The following is a 26,656-nucleotide window of genomic DNA, read 5'->3' as shown; positions in this document are numbered from 1 at the left end:
ATGACCAATGTTTGGCTTGGCTGCAGAATTGTCAGTATGCCAAGCAAGGCTTGGTGCTTTTGTGTGCCTCAATTTATCAGAAGAAACATGAGAAAACCCTTCCCAGGATCCCTTCTCATGATCCCCCCTGATGGCAAGGAGCATTCAAATACCAGAGCAGCCCCTGAACATCTCTGTTCAGTGAGGCAGAAAAGCACAGGTTCTTGCCATTCTCCGATGGCACAAGAGGCAATTATCTCTCAATTGGGGTGAAAAAGAAATTACACATTTCCACAGCAAGAGGGTCCCCCACCTGCACAGCAAACTGCAGAGATGAGCCAGAGCAGACCTGCAGAGCATCACCAAACAAACTCAATCCTTATTGCCCTGACAGCAGTGTTCTGGGCTGCCTTCTCCATTTTTCTGCCTCACACAGGATGCTTTTCCATGTTTTCATGTTTAGCTGAATTTCCTCCCTCCTCCCCTGAGCACTTCTGGCTGCCAAGGCAGCTCAGAGACAGCAACTAAGTGGCACCTACATCTGGTACAGCTTAACTTTTAGTGTCTATTCTTTCTGGAATTTGAGAACTTCAATACCCAATGTTTGTACAAGTGTGGAATAAATGGAGCACAGGCTCCCTGGCTTTCTGTTCTTGCCCAAGTTGTATTTTAAAATGCACTTAGAAAATCCTACTCTGCAACTTTAGAAATTAAAGAACGCCAAATCCAACTGTAGATCTGCTAAATGGGTGCATTTGCACTAAACCAAACAGGTGAGAAGGTCAGGTACTCAGCACATTCACCACACACATCCTCTCCTCCTGCTTCCCAGATCCCTGTGATGAGCCAGGAATCCCTTGTTCCCTCAGCCACACTTCCCAGCTCTCCATTCTGGTGCTTCCTTTCCTCATGCAGGCCTCTACGTGGGACTTGGACTGTATTTAGGACTGACAAGCAGGGTGCTACTCCTGATGGGTCAACAGGCTGAACTGGCCAGTGTGTAAGGATATAGCAGGAAAACACAGGCAGCCTACCCTGGCATGGTGGCCAGGACTGGACACAATCAGCCCATCTCTTGGCCCTTGTCATCAGAGCCAGCACTGCCATAATTCTTCTGCTGCTGTTGCCATGAAAGGGGTTAAAAATCTCCAGCTCAGAGAGCAGAAAACCTCTATGCTTAACAGATGTGGACATTTTCTGGAAGACACACCCACCCCTTCTCCCACATACTGACTTTAAAAAAATCACTGCAGACACATGAGCATGAGGGGACTGCTGCAGATTATAGATCCAGCTCCCTAATGGAGCAAATACTACATTTCACACACTTCATAAACAATCTACCTGGACTGAGTCCAAGCAGACTTTTTACACCTTCCTCTGTGCAGCAGATGCCTTGTCTTACCTTGTCAAAGAATTCATACAGCCTGACTGTTTCACAGACTCGGTGCCTCGTTTCATCCAGCTGTGTGCAGAACTCCTCCAGCTCATCTTCGTAGGCCTGCAGCTTTACCCTGTAAGAATGCACATCCACAAAGGAAAAGTCTTCCCATTGATTCATCTTCTTTAATGCTTCCTGTCCCCTTTTGCAATATTCCTGAAAACAAAAAGGAATTGCTTATGAGGATAGAGACCTGGAATCAACAGTGAGTAGTCTTCAAGGCCATTAACAGCTAGGGCTAATCAGACTGATTTTTAAGGTTCAAATCACATGAGCAGGGGTGTCTTTGTTTACAGCAAAATTTTGAAGCCTGATCTCTTATGATTTACACTTATCACACAGCAGCTTGTAGAGGTCTACACAGCAAGACCGTGGCTCAATCAGGATCAGAAAAAGGCAGTGTTACAAGCGCATCAAGGGAGGAACAAGAAAAGTCATCTTTCAATTCAGTAGTTATTTTCCCCAAGACTGGTAAATGCCATCTACTAAGTGTTGTGCTGGTGGCTTTGTCTGCAAAATGACAGCAGGGAGACTATGTAGTGAGATGGAATACACACACTTGGGTGATGAACCCTCTTAGCACCATGTGTTTGGCTGAGCACATACAAGACACACATGCTACCAACTCAGATGCTGGAGAATATAATTTTCCAATCTGACAACACTTACGCTGGCAACAAGATCAAACTCCTTGAACTGCTTTTGTGCTTGAAGCAGCATCTCCAAAGAATCATCCAGGCTGATAGTTTCCTTTAGCCGTTTTCTGCCAACATTCTCAATCCACCTGCTGACCTAGAAGAAAAGGGATAAGCCCTGCTTGTTAGTCACCCTGTGCTACTCACCAAAATAGGCCTTTATGTGGAAAGAGCAAAAAACTGCTCTCATAATGCTGGTCATCTCATTACTGGAAAGAATGTGTGTAGACTTCTCCCCCCTATTCCGGCAATTCAGTCTAAGCCTCCTGCTCAGAGTTTTTCCACTTCAGGTTACAGAGTAATTGAAAAGCTCTGCTATTGCTCACTAGCCTAAGGCATAAACAGGGCAAGTGGCTGCCTGGGCTCTGTCTTGGGTGAGCCATGGTCTAAAGCAAGCTCTGCAGCTTGCAGACTGGCCTGGCACTGCTGACATTACTGTTACCTCCAGCTGGGATCAAATCTCCTTGCTGCCAGATTTCCTACATCACTTCCCTTTTCTGACTTGCAGGAAATGAACCATGTCAGTGTGAATGGATTCTCCCCATCTGCAATGTTTCATGGTTCTCTGGGACTCTCAGCTAATGGTTTTCTGAAGGCAGCTCTCCACAGGGCTGAGCAGCATCTGTATGCTCCTCAGTGGAGCCCAGCTACTGTTGCAGTTACCAGCCCATATCCTCAAAGAGGGATAGAGGACTGACTAACAAGAGCATCCCTAAGAGCAAAGCAGTCATAGGAGGCCAGGCAGGATAACACAGTATCTCCATCATGACTAGCTTTTAAAAACAGGCTGGTAAACTTGTCTGCAATGCTCCAGGCATAGGTGCACCTAGGGGAAGGGATAGACTAAGTGCTTCCTAACGCCCACACATCCTGTTTTCCTATGTCACCTGAATCCATATCCCAACTCAACCCCATAGTCAAGGACAAACTCCTAGTTTTGTGGACTGTGAGAAGGTTACAAGGAGCAAGCCCACTGGAAAGAGGAGGAGATGGTGGGGGGCTCTCAGTAGTGCAAAGCTCCCAGGATGGTTTAAAAGCAGGAGCAGCTCCTACCATCATTGGTGATCTATAAGCAAAGTAACACGGGAGCAGTTGAGTGTTACTCAATTCAACAAAAAAATTAAGTTCAGCTTAAAGCAGAAACAGGTTGCAGTGCTTGATTTTGTGCCTTTCTTCATTTCTGTTTGGTATTAGGAATCTGTGTGTTTAACAAGAGTCTACTACCAGGTTCTTGCAACACACTTCTTGTCCTGAGTACATCCTGCATGGCGCCCAAGTGTCTACTTCCAAATGGGAAGTCATTAAAACTCCCAGATCCACTTTGGCCTGTGAAAACACTAGGTAGGCTACAGCCTCCTTTGCAAATCCAATTCCCACTAGAGGAGAGGAGCCCAGAATCCCAGAACAGCAATAGTGAAACTGATCCTAATCATGATTTTTAAGGACACACAAACTTCTAATCGTTGATGAGCTACAGCACAGGAAACCATGCAACACTATAATCTCAAGGTTGAGTTCAGGCTTAGGGATCTGCAACATGGAACATCTGATCAGCTCTTGTAGGATGCTCATACCTGAGCTGCTTTATGACTTTTTGTGGTCCTCTATCAACATGGCTACAGGTTTAAAAGGTCTTTCTGAAAGCCAGTGCCTGTTTGCTTCAGTTATCCCATGGCTGTCAGGAGTTTCAACAAGCACTAAACGAAGGGAAGTTGAAGGTCCCACAGAAGTGCAGAGGGTGGGAGATTGAGCATGGCTCTTGGGCTAAGGACAAGAAGCTCTTCCTTTCCTGGAGCCTGTAGAGAGGGCTGCACCCAAGGGCAAACCAAGTGTGCCTGGTGCTGCACCCAGAGGGAAAGGAGTGTACTTGGACTTATCAGATATCAGGGACCTGAGAACAGCACAGGAATCTAAACAACAGACTACAGGACTGGGATGGGCAGCCAAAGGGGACACACAGACTTATCACCTTGTCGACATCGCTCTGCTGCTTCTCAAGGTGAAGTACGAAGAATACCTCATCAACAGCCTCACTGAGAGGGTCAAAAAAGACACCCAACCTCCAAGTGTATGGCTTACCTATGAACAACTTCACTGATGTTTATGGGGTTTGACTATTCCATACCTAGAGAGAAGCCAGGGGACTTTCACCTGGCATCAAGAGATATCAGGGAAATAAGTGGCTTGATTCTCAGCACTGCTGAAACTCTATCTCAAATTCTTACATTCAGTTGTTCTTTTTAAGCATCAAGCATCACTGTGCACCTTCACACAACAGATCAACAGGCCCAGTACCTGCTGTGGAACACACAGTTGAGGGCAGCAGCCACTGGAACTGACAGGTAGGCCTTACCTCCTTAAAACACTCTTCCACCTTCTCGAACTCCATCACCAGCTCCAGTTCCTGGATGCGCTTGTTTGACAGCATCACCAGGCGGTGAACGCCCTCATCAACTTGATTATAAAGCACGCTGGCAGCATCGAGTGCATCTCTGCAAGGGGACACAGGTCTGGTCAAGAGTTTTGCATTAGGTCCTTCCCCCAGTGCTTCATGCAAACACAACCTGGCCGACAACAGCACTCCAGTCATCCTCCCCGTGGAACCCACACGGGCCATCTCCATATGGAGAACAGAAGAGAAGATTGCTGCTCCTTACACATTGCCATGATTCACCACTCTGACCCCAATGCAGACAACCTAGCAGGAAGGACAAGAGCATCTCCTCCCAGCCAGGCTCCTTGCAAGATTGACCATATTTCTTACACTTACAGCTTTTCATAAACGCAGATCGTTGCATCAATGGATTTTCACAAAACACAGAGTCAAGCAGTTTCAGCATCTAAAACCACCATTTGACTTTAATTAAGTAAATAAGCAACCACTAGTAAGCAAATCTCTCCTGAGTGACAACACAGAATTAAGTGCTTGATGCCCCACTTACTCCCAGGATTTCCACCAGCCAAACAACTCGGGAGAAATCAGATTTTACAGTGTTGTGCTGAAGAGATTCAGAGACTGAGCTCCCTACCTCCCACAGGCAGCTGTGCTGACCAAAGCTCAGCAGGCAACACCAGGAGGCACTCTCCCTTGCCAGCCTGCCCACTGCACACAGGCAAGCATGGAGGGGCTCAGGATGCAGCCCAGTGCCCTCAGACGCTGCAACCACAGTCCTGGTAAGATGATGAGTATTAGCAATCTCTTTTTAGATGTGTGCAACACCTATCCAGCACAGGTTTGCATGAATCACAGATGGGAGACAGAAGAGCATTCAAGCTTATTCTTCTTGTATTTCTTTTGCTTCTAGATTTCCCCTCCTACAATTATGGGCTCAAGAGACAGCAACAAGAAGACACTACAGCCTCCTTCAGCTGTGCTCTACACTGGCATGTTCAGCTGCCTGGTCATCTCCTGTACTCACCCTAAACCAATTTTCATTTCATCGTCTTACAACCTTCTGACTTATTAGAGTGTGTTTTTTTATCATATTATTAAAATTATCTAAAGCACTTGCAAAATAGGTAGCTAATATTGCTAATGGAACATAATTCAAAACAATTCAGCATACATGTTTATTTCTGTCTGGGTTTACAGGCAATTTTGAACCTATTAAATGCAACCAAATGTGAGTGTTTAGTAGCAGCCATCCTGTAGTTTTAATTGACACGAGGTAGCGCCATAGGTCTGGACAAGCAGCATAGCAGAAATCCACACTATTTTTCCATTCAAAATTCCACCCAGTGTGCAACAGCCAACTTCTCAAACCTCAGGCTCTTAGATACTTTTGTTTTTCCTCTTTGAAATGCCATCAGACTGAATGAATTTCTCCAAAGTGCAGCCAAAAATATCCAGATAGTTTCTGGACTAAGATCAGTGCTACTGCAGTACAGAGCAGATAGGTTCTCTACAGAGAATCTTTCAATGGAAAGATCCAAGCTGTAGCACTGCTCTGGCGTTTCCCAAAACTGCCATAAACAAACTGTGATGATATGAGCCTTCTGTTTTGTAATCCTTTCCTATTGACAGACCTAGATACAACCCAGGAGACTCACAGCAGCAGAGTCAAAACCATTGTCCAAGATGAGCTCTGGAAAATGTTTACAGAGCAGGTTGTGGAGGCCAGTTCCCGTCAGCAGCAGTGTCACAGCTGGGACAGCTAATGAGAAACAGTTCGGACGATGGCTGCAAGTTAAATTTGGCAACATCACTAACACTGTTTGGTTTTGTGCAGCAGAGCGTATCTGTCAAGTCCCATTTTCTGAGTAAGTTGCCAGCATACTGATGGCCAGACAGGCAGACACCCTTTGGCCTTACTCCCACAGGGCTGAATTCCCTGCTGGCATGAATGCTCTCATCCACTCAGGAAATGGCTACAGCAAACATTCTTCCTCCCGCTGGCACAGACAATCAAGCACCTATAACTTTAGGCATTCCATGCTGCTATATGCAAACATTTTCAATTACCCCCTCATGAGGCAAAATATTTTTCGAACCTTTCCCTGTGCTTCCATGGAAATCACGTTGGTGTTGATGCTTCTTCTTTGATGGCACTCATCAGCAAGCCAGACTGACCTGCTAGACCTTTCTGTAATAGGATGCCTTATGTCCACCCAAGCCAGTGACAAAGCGAGCATCCATGGCTTCAGCACTTAATGTGGTATTGTCTGATGGCAAGCTGATGACACAGGGACCTGAGACAAGGGTTCCAGCTCTAGCACTGAGCACTGCCTGACCTAGCACTGAGTACGATCTGATTAGGGGACAGGAGCCAGGAGTCCCACTCTGCCCCTTTCCATACCTGACAGAGGAAACAACCCCCCCATTGTCATAAGTCTGAGTACTTTTCCTTGACAGGAGTCAGCAGCAAGCTGGACTGCAAGGCCTAACAAATACTACAGATTCTAGCAGAGCAGACTGCATATTTCCCAAAGGCACAAAACACAGGCTTCCCTGAAAATAACACTGCAACTACAGGGAGGGAAAAGTCACCCTCAAGGTAGAGGGATAGGAAGTGATTATAAAAAAAAGGCTAAAAACCCCCACATTTCAAGGTTTTTTTAACCAGAAATAGGTGTACCACAAAGTCACTGTGTAAAGAGGCTATTTTCACTGAGCCATTGTGGAAAAGACTAATCTGTTGGAAACCACTTGAGACCAGTGCTGGCCTTATGGCCAGCAAACCCTTCCAGGCAAAGTCAGGTTCAAAACTGCAGCAATAAAGGACTCCTGCTGGCCCACCAACCACAGCCTGAGGAACCCATTTCAGGCGTGAGTGAACTTCTTGGTATCCAACTAAAGGACTGAGAAAAATCCACCCCAAACAACACTTCTGGCCCCACACATTCCTTCCCAGGAGTTATCCTGCCTCTGAAGATCTCAATCCAACTGAGCCTTTATGTACATTTTGAGAAGGTGGAAGGGAGCTCCAGTTTAGAAGTGAGCCCTTTGTCCCATTGGATGTATTCATAAAATAGATGTCTCTGTAAATAATGTGGCAGCTAGAGATGTACAAAATCTACATATATATGCAAATCAGTCATCCTCCCTCTGTCTCAACTGATTCAATGGTACTAAAAGTGACATCCTGTACTGAAGATACACAGAAAATCTTTGCTTTAGTGATTCACATGCATCTCAAACTTACCTGAAGTCAGTCTAAGATGTATTTGGGAGTTTATGCTATAAGCAGAGACTAGACAGAGAATTCAGTTCAAAAGAAGGCTGGAAATTAACTCTTATCAGTAAATTGGGTGGTTTGGGATTATATAAGCCAAAATCCCTTACTTTTGTCATTTAAAGGATTTTTTTTTCCTCTGTGAATGCTTGCGGCAGGGTACTGATGCCCTTATCAGCCACAATTCAACACTGCCCCTTCTCATGGTCCTGCCAATGGTTTCCTGAGTGACTGCAAACAACACACACATAAAAAATGTTTCCAAACAGCTCCTCTGGGCTCAGAGTTCCCAAACAACTTCAGGTGTGGCCTTATACTATTCCTGCTCTTCTGTGAGTTCCTCCAGCATCCCATCACCTCAGCTCTTTATTTCAAGGACCAGCCACGCTGTTTCCATGCTGTTCTGCCTCCATTAGCAGGCATTCATTAAAACCTCAATGTCTAGTTGTTGGTCTTCTGTTGCATCTCCAAGGTAACTCCATTCATATGTTGTCAGCCCCTGACAGTTCACTTTTACCAGCCGGACAGGCTCTCTGACTAACATCCATCTTTTACTCTCTTACACAGAGGAAAATACAAGCCTTTCCATGCTGTAGCATAAAGTAGGTAGGCAAACTGAGCTGAACAAAGAAATCACTCAAAGTCCATGGGAAAGTTTGGTTTTTTAGTTCACTTGGACACTTCAGGGCTCACAGAGAGGATCCACTGGGCATTGAGCATGTTGTCCCAAACCTCTGTACATCTGTTTATCTATTTACATATACACACACCCATTTGCTGATCTAGATCTTAAAAACTTCCTAAATGATTTCCAGTACACTACTAAACTCCACAATATCCTGAAACAAGGAGTTTTATGGGGAAAATGATACTTTGCATAAATATCTGTTTCTTTTTCAGCTTCAGAGTCAGAAGTTTTTAATTCCTGTCCTTCAGTACCTTCACAGCAGCTTGGAGTAAAGAAATCAAATAGTGAAAATTTGGTTGAAGAAAAAAGTAACTTCCATCCTGGCACACAAAGGAAACACCTGGCTGTTAAGGACTTTAAAGATATTTTAATAGTGGCCTGTGCAACTCTGAGCACAAAAGGCAGAGTTGTTTGAAGTCAGTGGAAAGTCTCGTCTCAGGTCAGATTTGTGTGGATGCAATGCAATTTCTCTGCACATGGGATTGTGGTATTGAGAGTCTTTCACTACATTCTTCCACGGTCAAGTCATCAAAAGCAATTTTGCAATAGTGCAGAGTCAATATAATTTATAGCAAAAAGGAGTAGCTTGATGTCAGTTTATGTTTCCCCAAATCCTATTTTCATTGGGCAATTATCATTTCAGTGGAAAAGGTTCCAAATGTCTTCAGCTTTCTGGAGAAGTGCCAAGCTGTTGTATAATGGTAGGGTAATTTTAAACCTATAATTTAGAAAGACCATTTCAGTCTGAATCCATTCTTAAAAAAAAAACAGCCTTGGAGAGTTACACTTTGGTTTTCAAAGCAAAATACCTATTTTGTTTTCAAAAAATAGATGGCCTCAGAAGAAGCATCCAGCAGTCACAAAAGCAGGTGCTGCCTGCACCATGCCTGCCAATGTCAGTAAGATGCAAACAGGATATCACAGTGAAGGGAGCAGCAGAACCATCACTATTCTGCACCCTCCTGTCTGCCCCTTCAAGAACTGCTTTGACAAACAGTAAGAACAGCAGACTAACAAAAGGGCTGAAATCAAGAGTTCATCCTCTGACCAGCCTTGGCCAAATTTAAAATGGCAAAAATTAATGGATGGAAGGAAATGCTATGTGTTGGTAGTGTATTTCATGGCATTTGGGCAAGTATAGGGCAGCTAAGTTGTCCAGGGAAAACCAGATATCCTTAATCTGATTTGTTCTGCAATTTAGAAGAAACACACTTAATGTTACAACATTAGCTTCATCTAGTCTTCCACTCTCTTGATGCTGAATTTCCCTTGTGGATGTCCATACAGGCTTTAGCAGAAAAAGAATAGGATCTGGGAACTAGGAGGTTTAAAGGATGGATTAGCCCAAGGATATTACCCAGATCATGTGTGTTGATACCTTGGCTAAAAATCACTTAAAACATCCTGAGCAATGCTTCTAGGCCTGCAGGAACAGTGCTATGTGCCTGAGGGATGTTTTGCAGGATAAGAAATGTCATTCTTGGTCATTACTGCATTTTGGTAGCAACCTACATAAGCACCATACTTATAATGATCCCATAAAAGGAGGTCAACCTCCAATGCACAATCCTGCTCTTTGAGCTGAGAGCTTCACATGCAGCTCAGGCTAAAATTCAAACTAGCCATGGTGAAGCTAAAGCAGATACGGCTAAATAAATGTGCTTAATTCTCTGCAGCACACAAATAGCCATGCTGGTTTCAATTCCCTGATTAAAGTATCTGAGGAACTGGGTACATTTTTGGAACCCTGAAGTGTCCTTACAAAGGCACAGAGGGATGCTGTGGGATGCCTGCTCCCACTGAGGTTGAGACCAGTGGATCTAGCCAAGACCACAGACCTGGCTGAATCCCTCCTCACTAGGTTACCTGACCTGGGAGCAAAGCATCCAATTAATACAATGCACTGGAGACCACAACTGCCAAGAGAATTCTCTTCTGGAGCTCCGTTTGTTTAAATGTGTTTTTAGCAGAAATACACTCAGAAGTCCATTTAAAAGGCAAGGGATCGATGCACACAGTTAAACAAGTGTCCAAGCACAGTCCCAAGGTGTGACCTTTGTTTTATTGTAACTGAATACAAGCTAGGTAGGAGAAAGAAACAGACTCTGGTCTAAAATCCCAGTAAGATCCATACAACTGACTGGGGAAAAAAAAAATCATTATAATAAATCCCAAACCAACAAGTAGCCTGCCTATGGGGAAAGTTCCCTGTGCAGTGGAGCCTTGGATAGGATTTGGAAACAGCATTCTGGGAACACTGAGCCTCAAGATGTGGTTTTCTACCAGCTGTAAACAATTTCTACCTCCAAACCTTGTCTAATGTACATAAACCTGCTTATGTTTATATGTTATATCCTGGTCAAATGCACCAGGTCTAAGAGCTGTGTTCCTGAAGCTGAGACCACCAGGCTTTCAAGATGTCCTGCTCAAATACATACACACTGTCATTTAAAGCCATATCCCTATTTCACTGATACATCCTTATGCCCACTTCCAGGGCAATGATCCATATAATAGTAGCGACTGTGCTATTAACCAGCCCAGCAACAGAAGTATCTATCCCAACACAGTTATATAAAAAATGGTGCTTGTGGGATAGCCTGGGCTAAGGCAGGAATGTCAGGCAGTTCAGCTAACATCCTATAATGGAAACTTTTTGCAATTTTTTTCCACAATATTTTTAAACAGATAAAACACAGTGTGTCATTAATTACCTAATGCCCTGTTGGCATGACAAGTACTGCAAACAAAAACAAGCAAAACTGGAGTCTTCTGGGTAAATTCTAACTGAATTCAAGAAGATTTAGGACATAAGACAGCAGAAAATGGAAAACAGAAAGAGAGCTGAGGGGAATCAATACCAAGAGGACACTGAAAACTTACCTAGGCAGAACTCTGCAATCTTTTAGGTCTCTGCAAATGCCACAATTGACATCTCACAGCACTTCATGCACTCAGAATGACAACAGCCCCAGCTCCACTCTCCTTTATGTGCGGAGCAGCGAGATTTGTTTAATGTGAGCATAAGTGCTTTTTACTGGGCTAAAACCACCACGCCAACACAGGGAACAGGTTAGACTGTAACCAAAATGAATACCAAGTAGCACAGTGTGTGTGTGTGTGTGTGTTTGGGTAGAAATGTTGCCCTGCGCTCCTCCCTCCACCTGACACAAACAAATAAGGCCAGGGAAGAGCACTGCCACCCATGCTCAGCCAAAGGCTTAGCGCTCATCAGCACCTTCTGTGTCACCAGTAACAGTGCAGAGGCGTCTTGTGGCAGCCTTTGAGGTCACAATTTAAGCACATTTTTTCATCTGGCTTCAAAGGTATACCGAGTATATATCTTGTCCCAGGGTTTGAGCATTAGGTCGACAGGAGGAACATGGAAAGGACCCTGCAATGAAAAGGTGCCTCTCACAGATCACGTTAGGAGGGCGCAGTGGTAGCGTGAGAGGCTCCCAAAGCTCCCAGAGAGGAATGAAGATGAGCAGGCACTAGTTTAACTGCCATCAGCGAGAGGGATAAAGCATTAGCATGCTCTGAACTATGAACAAACACACAGAGCAACAGCAGACACACACCTCTAAAGCAGAAAGGGGATGGCAGAAGACAATAATGCCTCCAGGAAGGATTTCCCAGGATAAGTTGCCTGGCTGTGACCACCAGTCTATGGCAGCAGCTGGCAGTTAGACAATGCACATGCTGTACCTTACAAACCAAGAAGTCCAGCCATCTCAGTCTGCCCAAACAGGGACTTAGACACCAGACACCTATCTCCCCACTAAGTTTGCTCCCAACTTGTTCCACATTTTGGATGATCAGCTTAGTCTCTCTGACTCTACCCAAGCTTCAGCCAGTGCTGTGCAGTCCCCTGGCAGAGGCAGAGATCCTGTACGTTATCCAGGTTTACTTCCACTACAGGGAGCTCATGCACCACTTTGCAGAATGGCACATGCAGGTCTTGTAACATCCCAGGAGTTGTTACTAGCAAGAACATTGCTGAAGATCCATTAACAATAGGTCTGCAGCACCACACAGCGACACCCCACTTCATAATTAACTAGCCACAGCTTCAAGTAGACCCAGAGTCTCAATAAAGTGTGTGGAAGCCAGAACATGAACTATGGAGGCTTTTAGCTGTAAGATCACCTGCTCTTATCACTGTAATTGAGTCACATCCAGCACCAGGAACCTGGCACCTGCTGCTCAGGAAGTCTGCTCTGTACTGTCCATTCCCTCTGCTCAGCTCAGGTCCCCACCCAGAGCTTCCAACTAGATCACCAAGCCACACTAAAAATAGTCAGCTCACAAAACCAGCTCTTGGCTCTAGCCACTCCACCCTCAAAATACAGAGACTAACTATACTGTCTTCTGCAAACAAAGGAGAATTCACTCCTCCATCTATTTATAAGCTGCTTATTCACAGCTTGTAAGCACAGATTCTTTTCAGATGAGGAGCTAGGGGGAAGAGATTAAGCTTATTCTGGTTCCCTGGTGCATAGAGCCAAGCACTCAACATGATCATTCCTTCACCATCTGAGGTTTTTCTCCTTTCAGCTCTCATCTCTAGCCTTGGGACTATCTTGTCCATCACCATGCAGAGCATGACACAATCCCACTCCCGTGCCACAGTGAGAACACAGGTTCATGGTAGAGCCAGACAGGTGCATTCTGGTTAAACTAGTATAAACCATCTATATAGTCATATAAAATGGTTATACCTTCTTTACACTTATTGTGACTCATAACACATCTGCAGGACGAAAGGCCTTCACTGGGTGCTTGTCTAGGCACACATTTCCAGCTCTTGGCTATGCTGGAAGAGTAGCAACAATGAGAACAGTGAAATACACCTGGCTAAAGACCAGCTTAAAAGGGTCTTGGCCTTGCTGCGCAGGCCCACATCACAGCCTCACTTTAGCAAGAGCTCCCACTGCTGCTGCCTGGCTTCTGGCAGCTTCTCTGACATTGCCATCATAACTAAGTTTTTGACATCCACTACAGAAGCAGCAATACATTAGTCTACTTTTCACAGCTGGCTCAGTGAGTTCCCTGCAAGCTACAGGTTAGTTGATCACTACACTAGATAGCCAGAAGCCAAAGCTACACCTGCTAACCAACTCCATGTATCTTATTAAAATAACTCTGGTTATTAAAAAATTCCTGTTTGAAAGTGCAAAAAGAAGTATTAACAGCATTGATGTGATGGAGGTCTCTGTATTGCTTGGCCACACTTACCAAAAGGAACTTCAGATAGGCTAACAGCCCTACATTTCAATCCCCAGAAAGACTGGGACAGCAAAACCTAACAGAGCTGGAGAAGCACTGAGCCTTCAGTGCAGTTCATGGTGTGAAGGCAAATATGCTGGCTTTAAATCCATCAATAGTGAGCAAGTGGCAATGCCACCTCCAGCAGTCCCCTGGCACCTCTGGGTGGCCAACCCTACCATTACAGCACTTAAAGAGGTGACACAAAGATACACTGGCTCATGAGTGCCACACCCACACCAACTCCAGGCCAAATTCAGCCTGGTCTTGCTGGAGGTGGGAGATCTCAAAGGAATCAGATGAGCACACCACAGCCCCAAAACCAACTCCCTGCAATGAGCTGCCTGCAGGATGTGTATTCTGGTAACTGAGCTTCTCCCTCCTAAGCTGGGAAAATGCAGAGTTCCAGACAGCCTGCTTGGAGAAGACTCTTTCCCTTTGTGGATAAGCAGCTGGATGGGCAAGGCTATCTTGTGCAGTGGTATTTGGTGGAGAAAGGAGTATGAAGACTCCTGGTCAGCTCACAATGGAGCAGTTACTGGTCAAAGCCACTGCTGTGGTGCTACAGTATCTCAGGATGAGACCTTTCAGGAAGGACTCATCTGTTACAGAAACAAATGGATGGAGTACAACACATCCCTCCTGCAAGCCCACATCTCTGATGGAATCAGTTCAACTTTTTTCACGAAAGAACCTGTGGCACTGGCTTAGCAAAACCTCACAAATCCCAGGTGAGCAGCAATGAGATTCTACTGCTCTGTGCTGCAAAACACTCCAAAGGGCATCTCTGCTCTCCAGGAGGGCAGAGCGAGCAGAGAAGGTTCCACAGCCAATCCCACAAGAGTTTCATTACTAAAGAAAGACTAAAACAATTCTTGTTTGCTGTGTGCTCTTGAAAGGTATTTGGCAGATAACATCTGACTGCACTCAGTACGTCTGCTTCCTTGCCTGTTTTAACTTATTATCTCCAACCTGTGGTCAAGCATTTTCAGAGTGGTTCATCCATCTCTAGTCTTACCAGCTCCTACTGTTCTTTTTCCGCATGAAACCACAAAATAGCAAGAAAGACATCTGTGACAGCTAGAAAAATACATCGCCTGAGAAAAAAACCCAAGTTAATGCCTTGCCTCATTAATCCCAAGGTGAAGGTGCAGATGGGCTTGTCATCTCTATTCTTAAAAAAAAAAAAAAACCACCACAATTTTAACTTTAATTCTCCACTTGTGATTGGCATATTTTCATTAAGTGGAGCCAAAAGTCTACTTTAACTGCTCTTTAAACTGTCTTCTCTATTTATATGTAATTTATGTACATTCAGACAGTCACCTGTTCACAACTGGCCTTAATTTATGACTACGAAGTCCTGGCAGTCACAACTCTATTTTATCAGACTTTTGTACCACAAGAGACAATAAAAAACTACAACAATGGGACACATGACAAACAAAAGAACCAAAGGTGACTTAGAAGAGTAAAGGCATTTGACTTGCTTTTGTAAATAATTTATTTCAAGTATTGGGAGAATGGGTGTGGAATTAGGATGCTAAGCATTGATCAAGATTTTACAATTCAAAGTTTAGAGCAGCAGGTACCACAAGCCCTGCTGAGTGCACACACAAAGGCAGTTCTGTTCCATTTTCCCACATCACCAGTTGGAAATAAAATATTAGACCTACATACATCAATAGCCACTCCATGCTAGATTAGTTGGCCAATTGCAATATTTTGTTTCTACCCTGCTTTGATCATATCAACTAAAGAAATCTTTGAAAATCATAATCTTTACAGTATTAGCAGAGCTTAGAACCTTTAGTATCTGCACATCAGATAGGAAAGAAGGAGTAAGTGCAAAGCCATGGAGGACCCAAACCAACAGTGCTTTAAGCAAAGTTCTCTAGCAAAGTGACAGAGCTCTCTTCCCCATTTGAAGAGATCCTGAAACAAAGAAGAGTGGACTTCTTTAGTCCTCTGCCCCAAGTTAGATAAAAATTAAAATACTGCATGGATTTTAGTTTCTGCAACTACTCCACAGCCTAGAAAAGAATAACTTTCTCCTGCTATATTCAGTTACGCTCCTTAAGCTGGAGAGAGCCACATGCATTTGAGCCGTGGCATACAGTCCCCTTTCACACTGGCAGTGAATGTAACCTGAATTAAGCAGAGAACACGCTACAGCTTCAGCATGCACTCAAACACTGTACAATCAAAGAATTCTGTGTGTATCCCCCACCCCTGCCCTTGCTAAAGTAGTCAAAGCAGTAAATTATCCTTAGGGGCTCAGTCAGATCAGGTTTCAAAGTTGATTATTTCCCTGCACAAAAACATAGCCTTAGCTTAAAACCAAAACAAAACATAAAACTCATGCACATTCTCCCCATTCTCTTAGAACTCTAAAGTTGCTGTGTTGTTAAAATAAAATAAATAATAATAAAAAACCTAAACAAAACAAAGCACAAAACCCGCATTATTGTGCTTCTCATGTCATGTGAGAATGAAAAGATTATACTGTAGTAATTCATTCCAAAATTGCATCAAGATTACTTCACCAGTTCAGCAAGAGAACTGTGTCTGCATAGTCTGCCAGAGCTCCTGACAGGAGCCACAGCAAGCAGGGAACAGAAATAGTTACACAGCCTGCCCTCATGCTCCTCTCTCTGCACCAAAATGTGGATCCTCTTCTTTCAGTGACAGGTAGCAACTTACACTGTCACCCACTGGCTGATTTTTAAAAGACAAATGTTCTTTTCACAGTGTTTGGTTTAGATACTCCATAACTACTTTGTTATCTTCTCTTGATCCCCTCCCTTCAAACCTCCCAGCTTGTGATGGCAACACAGAGTTGAACCAGAGCAAGGCTGTGGATGCACGGAGCTATTCCACACCACCCTGCCACCCCCCCACCGTGCCCTCACCTGCACCCACATGCCAGCACTTATCACACTGGGCTGGAAGCTCCTGGCTGCAAAGGCTGCCTTTCTACCTTGCTGTTTGCACAGCACATAGCACAGAGGCCTTCTCATGCTGATAGGCTTCAGGTGTTTTAACAGCACAAACACAAAGTTGTGCAATGCCCTGGGGATTTCAAACAGCTGGGCTCTCTCAGACCCCGGTTCTCATACCAACTCTGCAACGGGCAGTGAGTATTTGTTTGTACAAACTGAACCAATGTGTGAGGAGATCAGAGCCTGCCTCAGCCAGCAAGCATTCCTCCCAGCTAAGGTCCTTGGAAATCCCCTTGCACAAGGAGTGCCTTCGGAAATCACACACCGATAAAGGCCTGGAGCTAAACATTCATCACTGCTATCATCAGTTAAGGCTTGTGTTTTACAGGTACCCAAAATATCCAGTTCTCTCTCCACTACAGAAGATAAGTCTGATTTGGCTTGAAAAAGGAAGTTGAACCATCTAAGTGTATCCATCTGGACTAGTTTTTGGACTGGGGAAGAAGCAATCAAGGTAAGAGTAAAATTCATTACATTTTTCACCTTTACTGTTTTCAACATACTTCCTTGCTACACAAAGCTGTTCTCCAGCCTGCACAAATGATGGGACACCTCAGGGAGACTATCCCAGCACCTGCTTTTTGCTCATCCCCATTTCCTCATCACCCACTCTAGGGGCTCACCTGTAGTCTTGGGTAAGGGTGACACAAGATTCCTCCTTCCCCAGTCTGGCCAGGAGCGCTCCACCCTCCTGCTGCACCTTGACCAAACTTGCATCTTCAAGAACATTCTTCATCAATTGCCTTGAATTCCTCAGCAGCACAGCTGCATCCTGGAGGGATCACAAGAGTGAGGTGAGCAGTTATTGCAACCTAGAGGCAATGAGGGAACAGGCAAAAACCAGAACCTAAACCAAAAAACATCGAAACCACATCTCACCTGGGCCCACTCTAGGAAAAGGGGAGGTTGGTTCCCATAGCTGTTTCTCTCCACCCTGATAAGTCTAAAGTGATAAACAGTGCTCCTTATCCTCCTGGTACTTTCCCCACCAGGCTAAAATTGTGAGCCAATTTCCATCATTACTTTCCAGCCTTGCTTCCCACTCATACTTAGCTCCTACTGTTCTGGGATCCTGGATCTGCATGGCTCCAAGCCTTGGAACAAGATGCACATGAAGGGTTTGTGGATATACAGATGACTGCAGAAGGCCACTACCACATCCTCCATCATTTACTACTGGCACCCTCAGTGCAGAGCTGACAGCAATTTCCTACCATATCAGGGATACAGCAGCTTCTCAAGAAGAGAAATAGAAAGTTTGTGACCACATAGGTCTTTGTCCCCTCCCCTTCTTCCCCATTTCCAAACTTATTTACTGGAGGCACCAAAGCTGAAACCACAGCACAGAACTAAGTTGTCACCTGATTTTATTCCAGGCCATTCAAACCAACCTGATGTGGCACAGTCCAAGGCAGCTGCTGTGTACCTGGCATATTGAAGTTTGTACCAGCTACAGAGTTCTGGAGCCGCTGAGAATGCACCCCAATGCTGGAGCAAGCACCCATAAGCAGCAAGCCCAGCTGGAAACATCTGAGTGACTCTGAGGAATCAGACAATCAGCTTCCAAACCCACTGAAGCCTCTATCACTTCATTTGGATTAGCTTCTACTAGTACTGGGAAACCATGCTACCACAGCTTGCAAATTCAAACCTACAATTTTTCTGCAGCTATCCAGCCTTGTGTTCTCTCCTGTCTCAGGTGTACCCCTGATACAAGGCGAGTGACATGCTTACCTCAGCCTTTCCTGGTAATTTTGCAGATTCCACTTTATTAATAGCTCCCTGAAGGAAGGCACAAACACCCTGGCATTGTTGTAGCAAGTATTCCAGCTTCTACAAGAAAAGACCAAGGCAGAAATTACTGTCTCACAGCTGACAAGAAAGGTCTTTTGAGCTTGCAGAAGCTTCAGAGTACAAAAATCAAGAGAGGAGCAAACACATTAATCCAAGGGTTCAATTATATAATTGAGACTGTATCAGCAAAGAGAGATGCATCACACTAGACTGCCTCTATGCAGACCTCAGAAACCTGCATACTCGTGGCTTGGATGGGTCATGCTTTACAGAAAAAAAATCAGTACACTTATGTCTCACATTCTTCTATTAGCATTTCTTGTAACTTTCCATGAAGATGAATCACACTGCATGAATTTCAGAGAAACAAAACATAAAACAAGTACTTGGAATTTTTCTACTTTAAATCATTTCTCTTCATATTAAAAGTAGTGTAAATCAAAGATTAGGAAACTGGAAAGCTTCTAAAATTAAGCACCTTAACCTATGGACAAATTTGAAATCCTTCCATTCTTCAGGGTCGGGGGGAAGCAGGGAAAAAAAACAAAAGAAAAAGCGTCCAAACATTTCATAAGAGTTCATGAGGCACTATTTTTTAGAAGAGTTAATGATATAAAGCCGGAAGGCTGCCAGATACCACCCTCTAGCCACTAAAATCAAGAGAAGGGAGAAACAGCTATTCCAAAATAACTGTGTTTAAAACAAAACAAAAAAGCAGCTGTTTGAATCTTTACTGAATTGAACTCCTCCTCCCCTGGAGTGCTGGAACATTGCCAGCAGTGACAGATTAGCAGGCAGGATGCAGGTGAGATCACTGAGACAGGAAATAAATGCTGTTTGCCACATAGCTGCAGAGCTAAAGGAGCTGAGCGCAGGGTCATTATCACACACAGTATAAACAGGCATTCCATACAGAATAATTCCCATATTAACTCCTTCTGGTAATGTTTTATATGCTAAGACAAGAAGTACCCTGATATTATGGTCCTTCCTTCAAGAATTACCCTTCTGCACACACAGAGCACCTCAGCTCTCAAGGTATTCTCAACTCTGTCCATTAAACTCATCCATAAATTCTTGCAAAGTTTCTCTGCTTCATCACTGCCAAATAAACTTCAACTTCTCCAAGTCAATCCTGGGCACCAAGATTAGGCCTCTGTACCTCTATTCCATCAGCACAGGTTCATACAAGTATTTTTAGATGTAAGTTGGAAAAAATAAGTTAACATTTGGCACATGCCAAGCTTATCTTCTGAAGCCTGCCACCAGCACTACAGTGGTGTTATCAGTGACATCTTAATCTGCTTCAAGTGTTGCACTGTGCCACACAGCACTCTGGGTAGCAAGGTCAGAGCCAAAAGACCACTGGATCCTCTGGAAGCTGAGGTGACAATTCTGTCAACCACCAGGGTCAGCAAACTCAAGATGAAGACAGCAGCTTGTGTGCAGATTTACAGAGATTTAATCCTGTCTAGTCTTGGTGTGCCAAATAACTCAATAGCACTTTTAAAGATTCAAAGCATATGGCTGAGAGCACTCAGACTCCCTCCACAGCACAAGTGCACACAGAGCTGGGTATTGGTACCATGGATGCCACCTCTGCAGGCTTCTGGCAGTCTGCACACACCCTGCTGCTTGCAAGTAAAAGATATTCCTTGAAGATGAATTCTGAACTGATTATCCAGAACTTCCAAGTCTCACTCATGCAAGGACTGCAGATAATACCAAGGAGATAAGAGCTTGATATGGGGAACTTGCTCCAAACCCAAGAAGATTTAACTTGTTATTACACTCAAGGTCTTAATCTTTAGTCCAATGACAACATGATACTAACACTTTCTGCTGAGATTAGTTTCCGATGTCTGTCCTCCTGTCTAACTCAAGAGCCACTGAGTCACAACAAAAGAGGATTCCATTTCAGATTTGACCATATTTTGAAGGCAAGAAAGAATAGAAAGAATTAATGCAGTTCAAGCAGATGAGTAAAATACTAAAATTTTAATTTCTGTAGTCATGCCAAGAGACCACAGTGTGTACCCATCTTATGAAGACAGTATTAGCATTTTTTTTCATACCAGAGATTAATTTGCATTCATAGCTTTACAGGAAAATTGTCTTTTAATGCTTGCAGGTTCACCTGTTGACAGGTACTCTTGTTCCCATCTGTTACCATGCCATCCATTGCTTCTCTCAGACACCAAAGCACACAAGACATTCTACTCACCCTGCGGAAGCTTAGCCAGCTCTGGTGGCAGTACGGGAAGGTCCCATCCAGTTCTAGAGGCAGCTGTGAGCTGTCTATGTGCTTATGGAGGGATTTCATGGAGGTGAGAAGTTCAAACTGCACAGGAACAGAAAGGAAAACAAAAAAGTTCACTTGTATTAGGGTATGAGTACTGGAGGAAGAGGGGAAGGTTAACAAAAGGCAGAATCTATTACTTCTTTGTCTATCTTGCACAGAAGCACAGCATGTAGTGTGTAGCTGCAATATCACTACAATATGAATGGAAAAAAACCCCAACAATTCAATCTTAGAGCAGCTTGTTGAACAGCTCAGTGGGCAAGCCCTGAAGGAATGCAGGCCACAACACGCTATTTTACCAGGCAGAACATCTGTGATGGAAGTCTGGCAGCAGCCAGCCTTCTCCAGAGCCAGCACCTCCTGGTGTAAGCAGAGCAACTCCCTCGTATGTTCCCACAGTTGTGCTGTGATTTGCATCTGTTTGGAGAATCTGGGAGGTTAAATCCAGCCCCCAGCTCCCCCATCCCATTTCCTGTAAAAGAGTCTAACAGAGCAGCCTCTGCCCTGCCCTCAACTCTCCACTCATCACAGCAGCTATTTGCTCCAAGAGTTTCTTAGAGCTTAGCACAGGTAACTTGCCTTCTCCAAGTCCACAGGACCTCAGAGCATTTCTACGCTCACCAGAGCAACAAGTGCTCCTGCAGGTACATGGAAGCCAGCCCAGACACAAACCCAGGTGCAGAAAATTAACTCACACACAGTGTGAAGTTTCTACCTCCTTACAAAATTGTGATGATGTTTCTAATTCCTTCTGCATGCCCATGTGTTTATTAGCCTTTTCTCTGTTCCCTCCCACACTCTTTGTGTCTGTTCAATGCGTTTAATGTCTTCTATAGCTCTCCCTGCATGCATATGCCTGCAGCCCCCATTATGACCCTAAATTCTTCTACATGGGGGTAATACAGAAATGGGCTAATAGCATTTGTTATTCTTTAGTCTTTTGGGACACCACACCACGTGCACAGCAAACCTGATGCCTGTCACAACATCTTCATCCACAGGAGCCAAAAGGGAGCTCCTGGCCTACTCTGAAGCCTACAGAGTTTCAGCAGGCACAGAATTTCAGTCCATTCCTGTAGCTTGCAACAGTTTTGGAGAACACAAAGAGGACTAAGATGAAGTCTGATCCTCTGTTCACTCACCACAGAGTGGCTGGGAGGCTACATTTCTTATACAGCAATAGAATACCAAGACAGTTTTACTTCTGGTGGGGGAGTTCACTGATGTTGTGGTAACTTTCCCTCCTCTGGGTCTTTCCAGAGATTTCAGCTACAAAGGGAACCTCACACAAATGCCCATCTCATCTTCCCCTTCTTGCACAAGTCTCTCAGCCACTGGCAGAAGCAGGTATGAGGAAACAGAGGAGATGCAAAATCCAGGAAAGCAACAGGCACCTTCAAAGGTGGAGCTCAGGATTTAGCATAATGTGATCTCCTCCTGATCACGCATTTCCCCCCTTGCCAATGGGAGAACATGAAAAACATCTCTAGCAAATTGTGCAGGGCTCCTCCATACAGTTATCCATGTTTCCAACAAACCCTCTGTGTTCTGAGTCCCCAGCAGACTGACGTAATTGTGGTGCAAATGTCACTGATGGACGTAGCAATAAACAGAGCACGACAGGCATCTGTTCAGCTCACAGAAACACTACAACTCAATAAATACCACACCCATAGAGACCACAGCCACAAGACACAGAGAACACCTACAGAAATTTCATGTGAGAATAAACATACATCAATGACATGGAATTTGCTGTCTGGAGAGTTAAATAAAAGATCTCAAGAGTAGCCCAGCAAACCCCAGAAAAATGTTTCCATTACCTGTCCTGCTGGTGGCTTCTCCATCCGAAAAGTCAGATCTCTTTCAACCAGAAGCAGTACTCCATGAATACAGTGAGGATTCATCTCCTACAACAGAACAAAGCACAAATCCATTACTGATCTTCCTTGGATACTAAGGAAAATGTACCGCACCAGGTTCATACACAAGTTTGCAATTTATCCTTCAAAGGCATCTACAAAGCCTGGAAGGCCATCACCAGAAATTAAGGAAGGCCAGTCCAGAGAGTACCAAGGTGATGTATTTAAGGTAGTTTGCTTCAGACCAACTAGTCCTGCGATATTTAAGGAAGCAATGGAAAAGGTCAGGTATTGGCTGTACTAAAGAAGCTCTGCCTTCTGCACAGGAAGTGAATCAGGGAAAGAAAAAAAAAAAAAAACAAACCCAGAAATTTAAAAAAAAAAAAAAAACCAAAAAAAAACCAACAAACCCAAAACCATATTCCATGTCCAAGTTTTTTCCTGATAACTTTCCTGGTAACTTCACCTAACTGAGAGGAAGTGGCTTTTCCCTCTCCACCCTCAACCCAGTGCCAAAAGCATCATCTTGTCTCTACTTATTGCCAATTTACAGTCAAGTACTTGCATCCTGTTTCTACTGTTAAACTGACAGAAATTCCAAATACAAGGGATGTTTAGCAGCTGTAGTTCAAATTCAGTGATCCAGGAGAAGCTCTCCAATTATAGAAGCATTCTACAGTGAAGTGAGAAACAGGCAGAGAGAGCAACAGTAGGAAGAGGGAAACATGGTAGAAAGATCCAGATCCTGGAGACAGGGCTCCCTACATATGTGATGTCTGGACCAGGAAAGCAAGAAGAGCCATTTAAGTTGTGCCACATGACTGAACAAGAGCCATCCCATTTCGATGTCTCCTACGTGGATTTTGCCTCTGTAAATATGTCAGGAATTGTCAAGCAACAAATCCTTTCTGGTGTCGCTCAAGCTGGAAGGAACCTGCCACGCAGCAGGCTACAACAGCAAAGGAAACTTGTTTAAATGAACAGCTCCAGCAGTGAGTAGGGTTAAATATCTGACAGGAGCAGCAGAGCCAGAGTACAGAGAAAAGTGGACCAACAGAGACTGAATGACCTATCCTGACACTGGGCGCAGTTCAGCAATTAAGAAACAAGACCGACACAAGGAGCCCTAATTCTAAGTGAAAGTAGCAGCAGAGATCCCAGAACAGCGGAAAAACACCTTTCTCTCATCCAGTCCTAAACCACGATCCTTTTAAACAGACAGTAAAAAAATCCAGACTGAAACACCTTCTAAAACCATGATTTCTCCAAAGTGAATGATTCACACTTTCACTGTTATTTGAACACAGATTAAAAGGCCCAAAAGGATTTATTGCATAATTAGGCTGCATTAGGTGAATACTGAAGAAGGGATAGGGAGATATTACGGCTGTATCACCAGCTCTGAATTTATCTGCTAGAAAATATTGAAGGATAAAGACTGGACATAGCTTCAAGATTGATGATGGTACTAAACAAATATTTTTTACACAATCCTGTTGCTCTGATTTTTAAAAGTGTTAAGTTTTCTTTTATAGTTCTTTTTAAAGTTTTATATGCCTTCTGATGTTTACATATTTCTACTGGAGTTCTCACACACTGTTCATGTAAATAATGATTGTTTTGCATTCTTCTTTGTGGTAGGAGAGAATTGATGGACTGTTGGTTTGACCAGTGTGGTTGGAGAGGTGGTAATTTCATCCTCCAATCCACTGTCACTTTTGGAATTCTATATATTGCGAGGTCAGAAATAAAATTTGCTCTTTTTCTCTCTTGAACTCACCAAGCTTCTGTGTACTCATTTTGTGTCCAATAGTGACACAATCCCTCTTCTAAGCCAACAGTCACAAGATGTGCAATATGAGTGAGGGATAAAGGTAGTGATGGTGTAACAAGAGGTTACTACAATAGCCAAAATATTCATTTGTTTGTTACTCCTGAAAATAGAAACTGAAAAACCATTCAAAAATAAAGTTGTCAAGGGAAAAGTTCAAGGTTTTCCAACTCAAGAAGAAATCGTGTTTCCAAAGAAATCAATTACTTTTCACCATATTTTTTAATTTAAACAGCTGAAGAAAAGTCAAGTCTCATCTAGCACTTTGGAGCAATCCAAAGACTGAAACAGTTTACCAGGAGCATCTCAGGAGACAAGCAGAGCTGGGAACAGCAGGATGCCACTTGAGGAAGCTTTCCTGCAGCTTTATGCACAATCTCTTACCATCTTTGCTAACAAAAACAACTTTATGGAAGCAAAGAAACAAGAGTTCCATACATATAAGTGAACTCTTCACCTCCCAAAATAGGTACAGTTTGGACAGCATAGAATAGAAGGACATCAGTAGGAGTTCAGAAAGCACCAGGGTAAATACAGAGCCTTTATTATTATTCCTCTTAAAGAGAATTATGTATTTTTTCCAATGTTTCTCAGACTGAAGTTCCAGTTTTCTGGCTTCCTGCCCCAAATGGAAACCCATGGCCAGCCTTAACAACACTGTCACAATCTGAAGCAAAGGCTGCCAGGAATGTTTGTGCAGAGGGGAGAGTCCCCAGACACCTCAGTCAGTCTCGAAGTGACCACTCTAATGGAGTAGCAGGGGTTCCCTGTCTTTAACGTGAGACCAAGTTACTCTGTACTTCTGCACTAAGAGAGAATGCAAATACATCTCTTGAACACAAAGGTTTGCACAGAACTTCTCTCCCTTCAAATACTAAACTGACTCTTCCCAACCCAACACACAAACATAGCTGATTATGGGATTAAGCCTTCACACTAATATGGGAAATTCTAAAGAATCTCACTCTATTAAGACTCAGGCAGAGGGAAATCCCACAGATACTTGCTCACTGAAGGCAGGGCACACATTCCACTGTCCGTGCCCTGCCTGCTCACTAAGCAAGGAATCAGTCTAGGACTTCTGAATAGCAAGGTTCCTCCTAAGAGCCGACCTCCATAGCACAGAGCTTATTGGTGACAACCTGTAACCAAACATTACAGCATTTATCCCTGCAAAAATCCTTGCTCCAAAGCATCATTACGCAGTTTCCCACAGGAACAAGCCTGATCTATTCCTGCAACATGCACGCACTGTGCACTTCCCTTCACCTCCGCAAAGAACTGCCAGAGTTCCTCCTGCTTCTTCCTGAGATAGCTCTGCAGCAGCTTTTTATTCTGCCCCACTCCCTCTGCTCCAGCTGCTGTCTGGGACAGAAAAATTTCCCAGCCACCCAATATTTTAAAAAGAATGGAGAAAAAGAATTCTCACAGAATACAACTGGCCCTACCCTGCAGGCAGAGAGGACAAGCTCCCACCAGTTCACCAGGTGGTTCTGGACAGAGCAACTGACAGAATCTCAGTGCCGTAGGGAAAACTAACCTACAAGCACCCAAAGTTGTCTACTAGCACTTAATTCCGATCATGCATTCATTCTGGAAAGATGGAGAAATGGAAGAAAGATTTCCTCAGGCTGACATAGCTTGACCCAGGAACCTTTGCTCCCCAGGAGTCTCTCTAGGCTTAACAGACCACAACAGGAAGAGATTCTACATTAGGGCATCTGATCTGTGCTTCCCCACTGTGAAGCAGTGCTTCCCACTGCTGGGTTAAGAGGAAAACAGCCCCTCAGAATCAAATAAGCAGTGCTGGACGTCAACATTTAACAGATTCAAGCACATTATCACAGTAGGCTTCACAGAAACTATGTAAGTAAAATCCTGTATAAGGGGAGTGGTGGACAGCAGAGAAATGAGCTCTAGAGACAGTCTGCTAGAGACAAGAGACACTGAGATGTGTAAGGGATTTCAGAAAGGAACCCAAGGAGGTGATCTGCACTGTAGCGTTAGACATGTAACATACAGTCTGTACCTCAGTGCAGTCACTGGCCAAGCTAACGCTGCTGCACTCTGGAACACATAGCTTGCCTCACTGTAGTTGCAGTCAGTTTTCTGTATTACTCTA

The 26,656-nt window shown here is 44.0% G+C and overlaps 1 protein-coding gene across 3 annotated transcripts in view; it reads right to left on the bottom strand.

Moving 5' to 3' along the window:
* Positions 1-26,656, bottom strand: part of PLEKHG4 (pleckstrin homology and RhoGEF domain containing G4) — an 86,014-nt gene that overhangs the window by 25,524 nt on the left and 33,834 nt on the right. For all 3 annotated transcript variants that reach the window (XM_021541127.2, XM_021541125.2, XM_021541126.2), the window contains exons 7-13: positions 22,665-22,751; positions 20,764-20,880; positions 18,480-18,578; positions 17,369-17,517; positions 4,469-4,607; positions 2,090-2,212; positions 1,385-1,576 (exon numbers count right to left, since the gene is read on the bottom strand). In XM_021541127.2, the coding sequence (XP_021396802.2) occupies positions 1,385-1,576; positions 2,090-2,212; positions 4,469-4,607; positions 17,369-17,517; positions 18,480-18,578; positions 20,764-20,880; positions 22,665-22,751 (906 nt within the window). The remainder of the gene's footprint in view (positions 1-1,384; positions 1,577-2,089; positions 2,213-4,468; positions 4,608-17,368; positions 17,518-18,479; positions 18,579-20,763; positions 20,881-22,664; positions 22,752-26,656) is intronic.

This window comes from Lonchura striata, chromosome 13, assembly GCF_046129695.1.
Source record: "Lonchura striata isolate bLonStr1 chromosome 13, bLonStr1.mat, whole genome shotgun sequence".
Lineage (NCBI taxonomy): Eukaryota > Metazoa > Chordata > Aves > Passeriformes > Estrildidae > Lonchura > Lonchura striata.
Note: the sequence above shows the minus strand (reverse complement) of the source record. Positions and strands in the feature narration are given on the sequence as shown.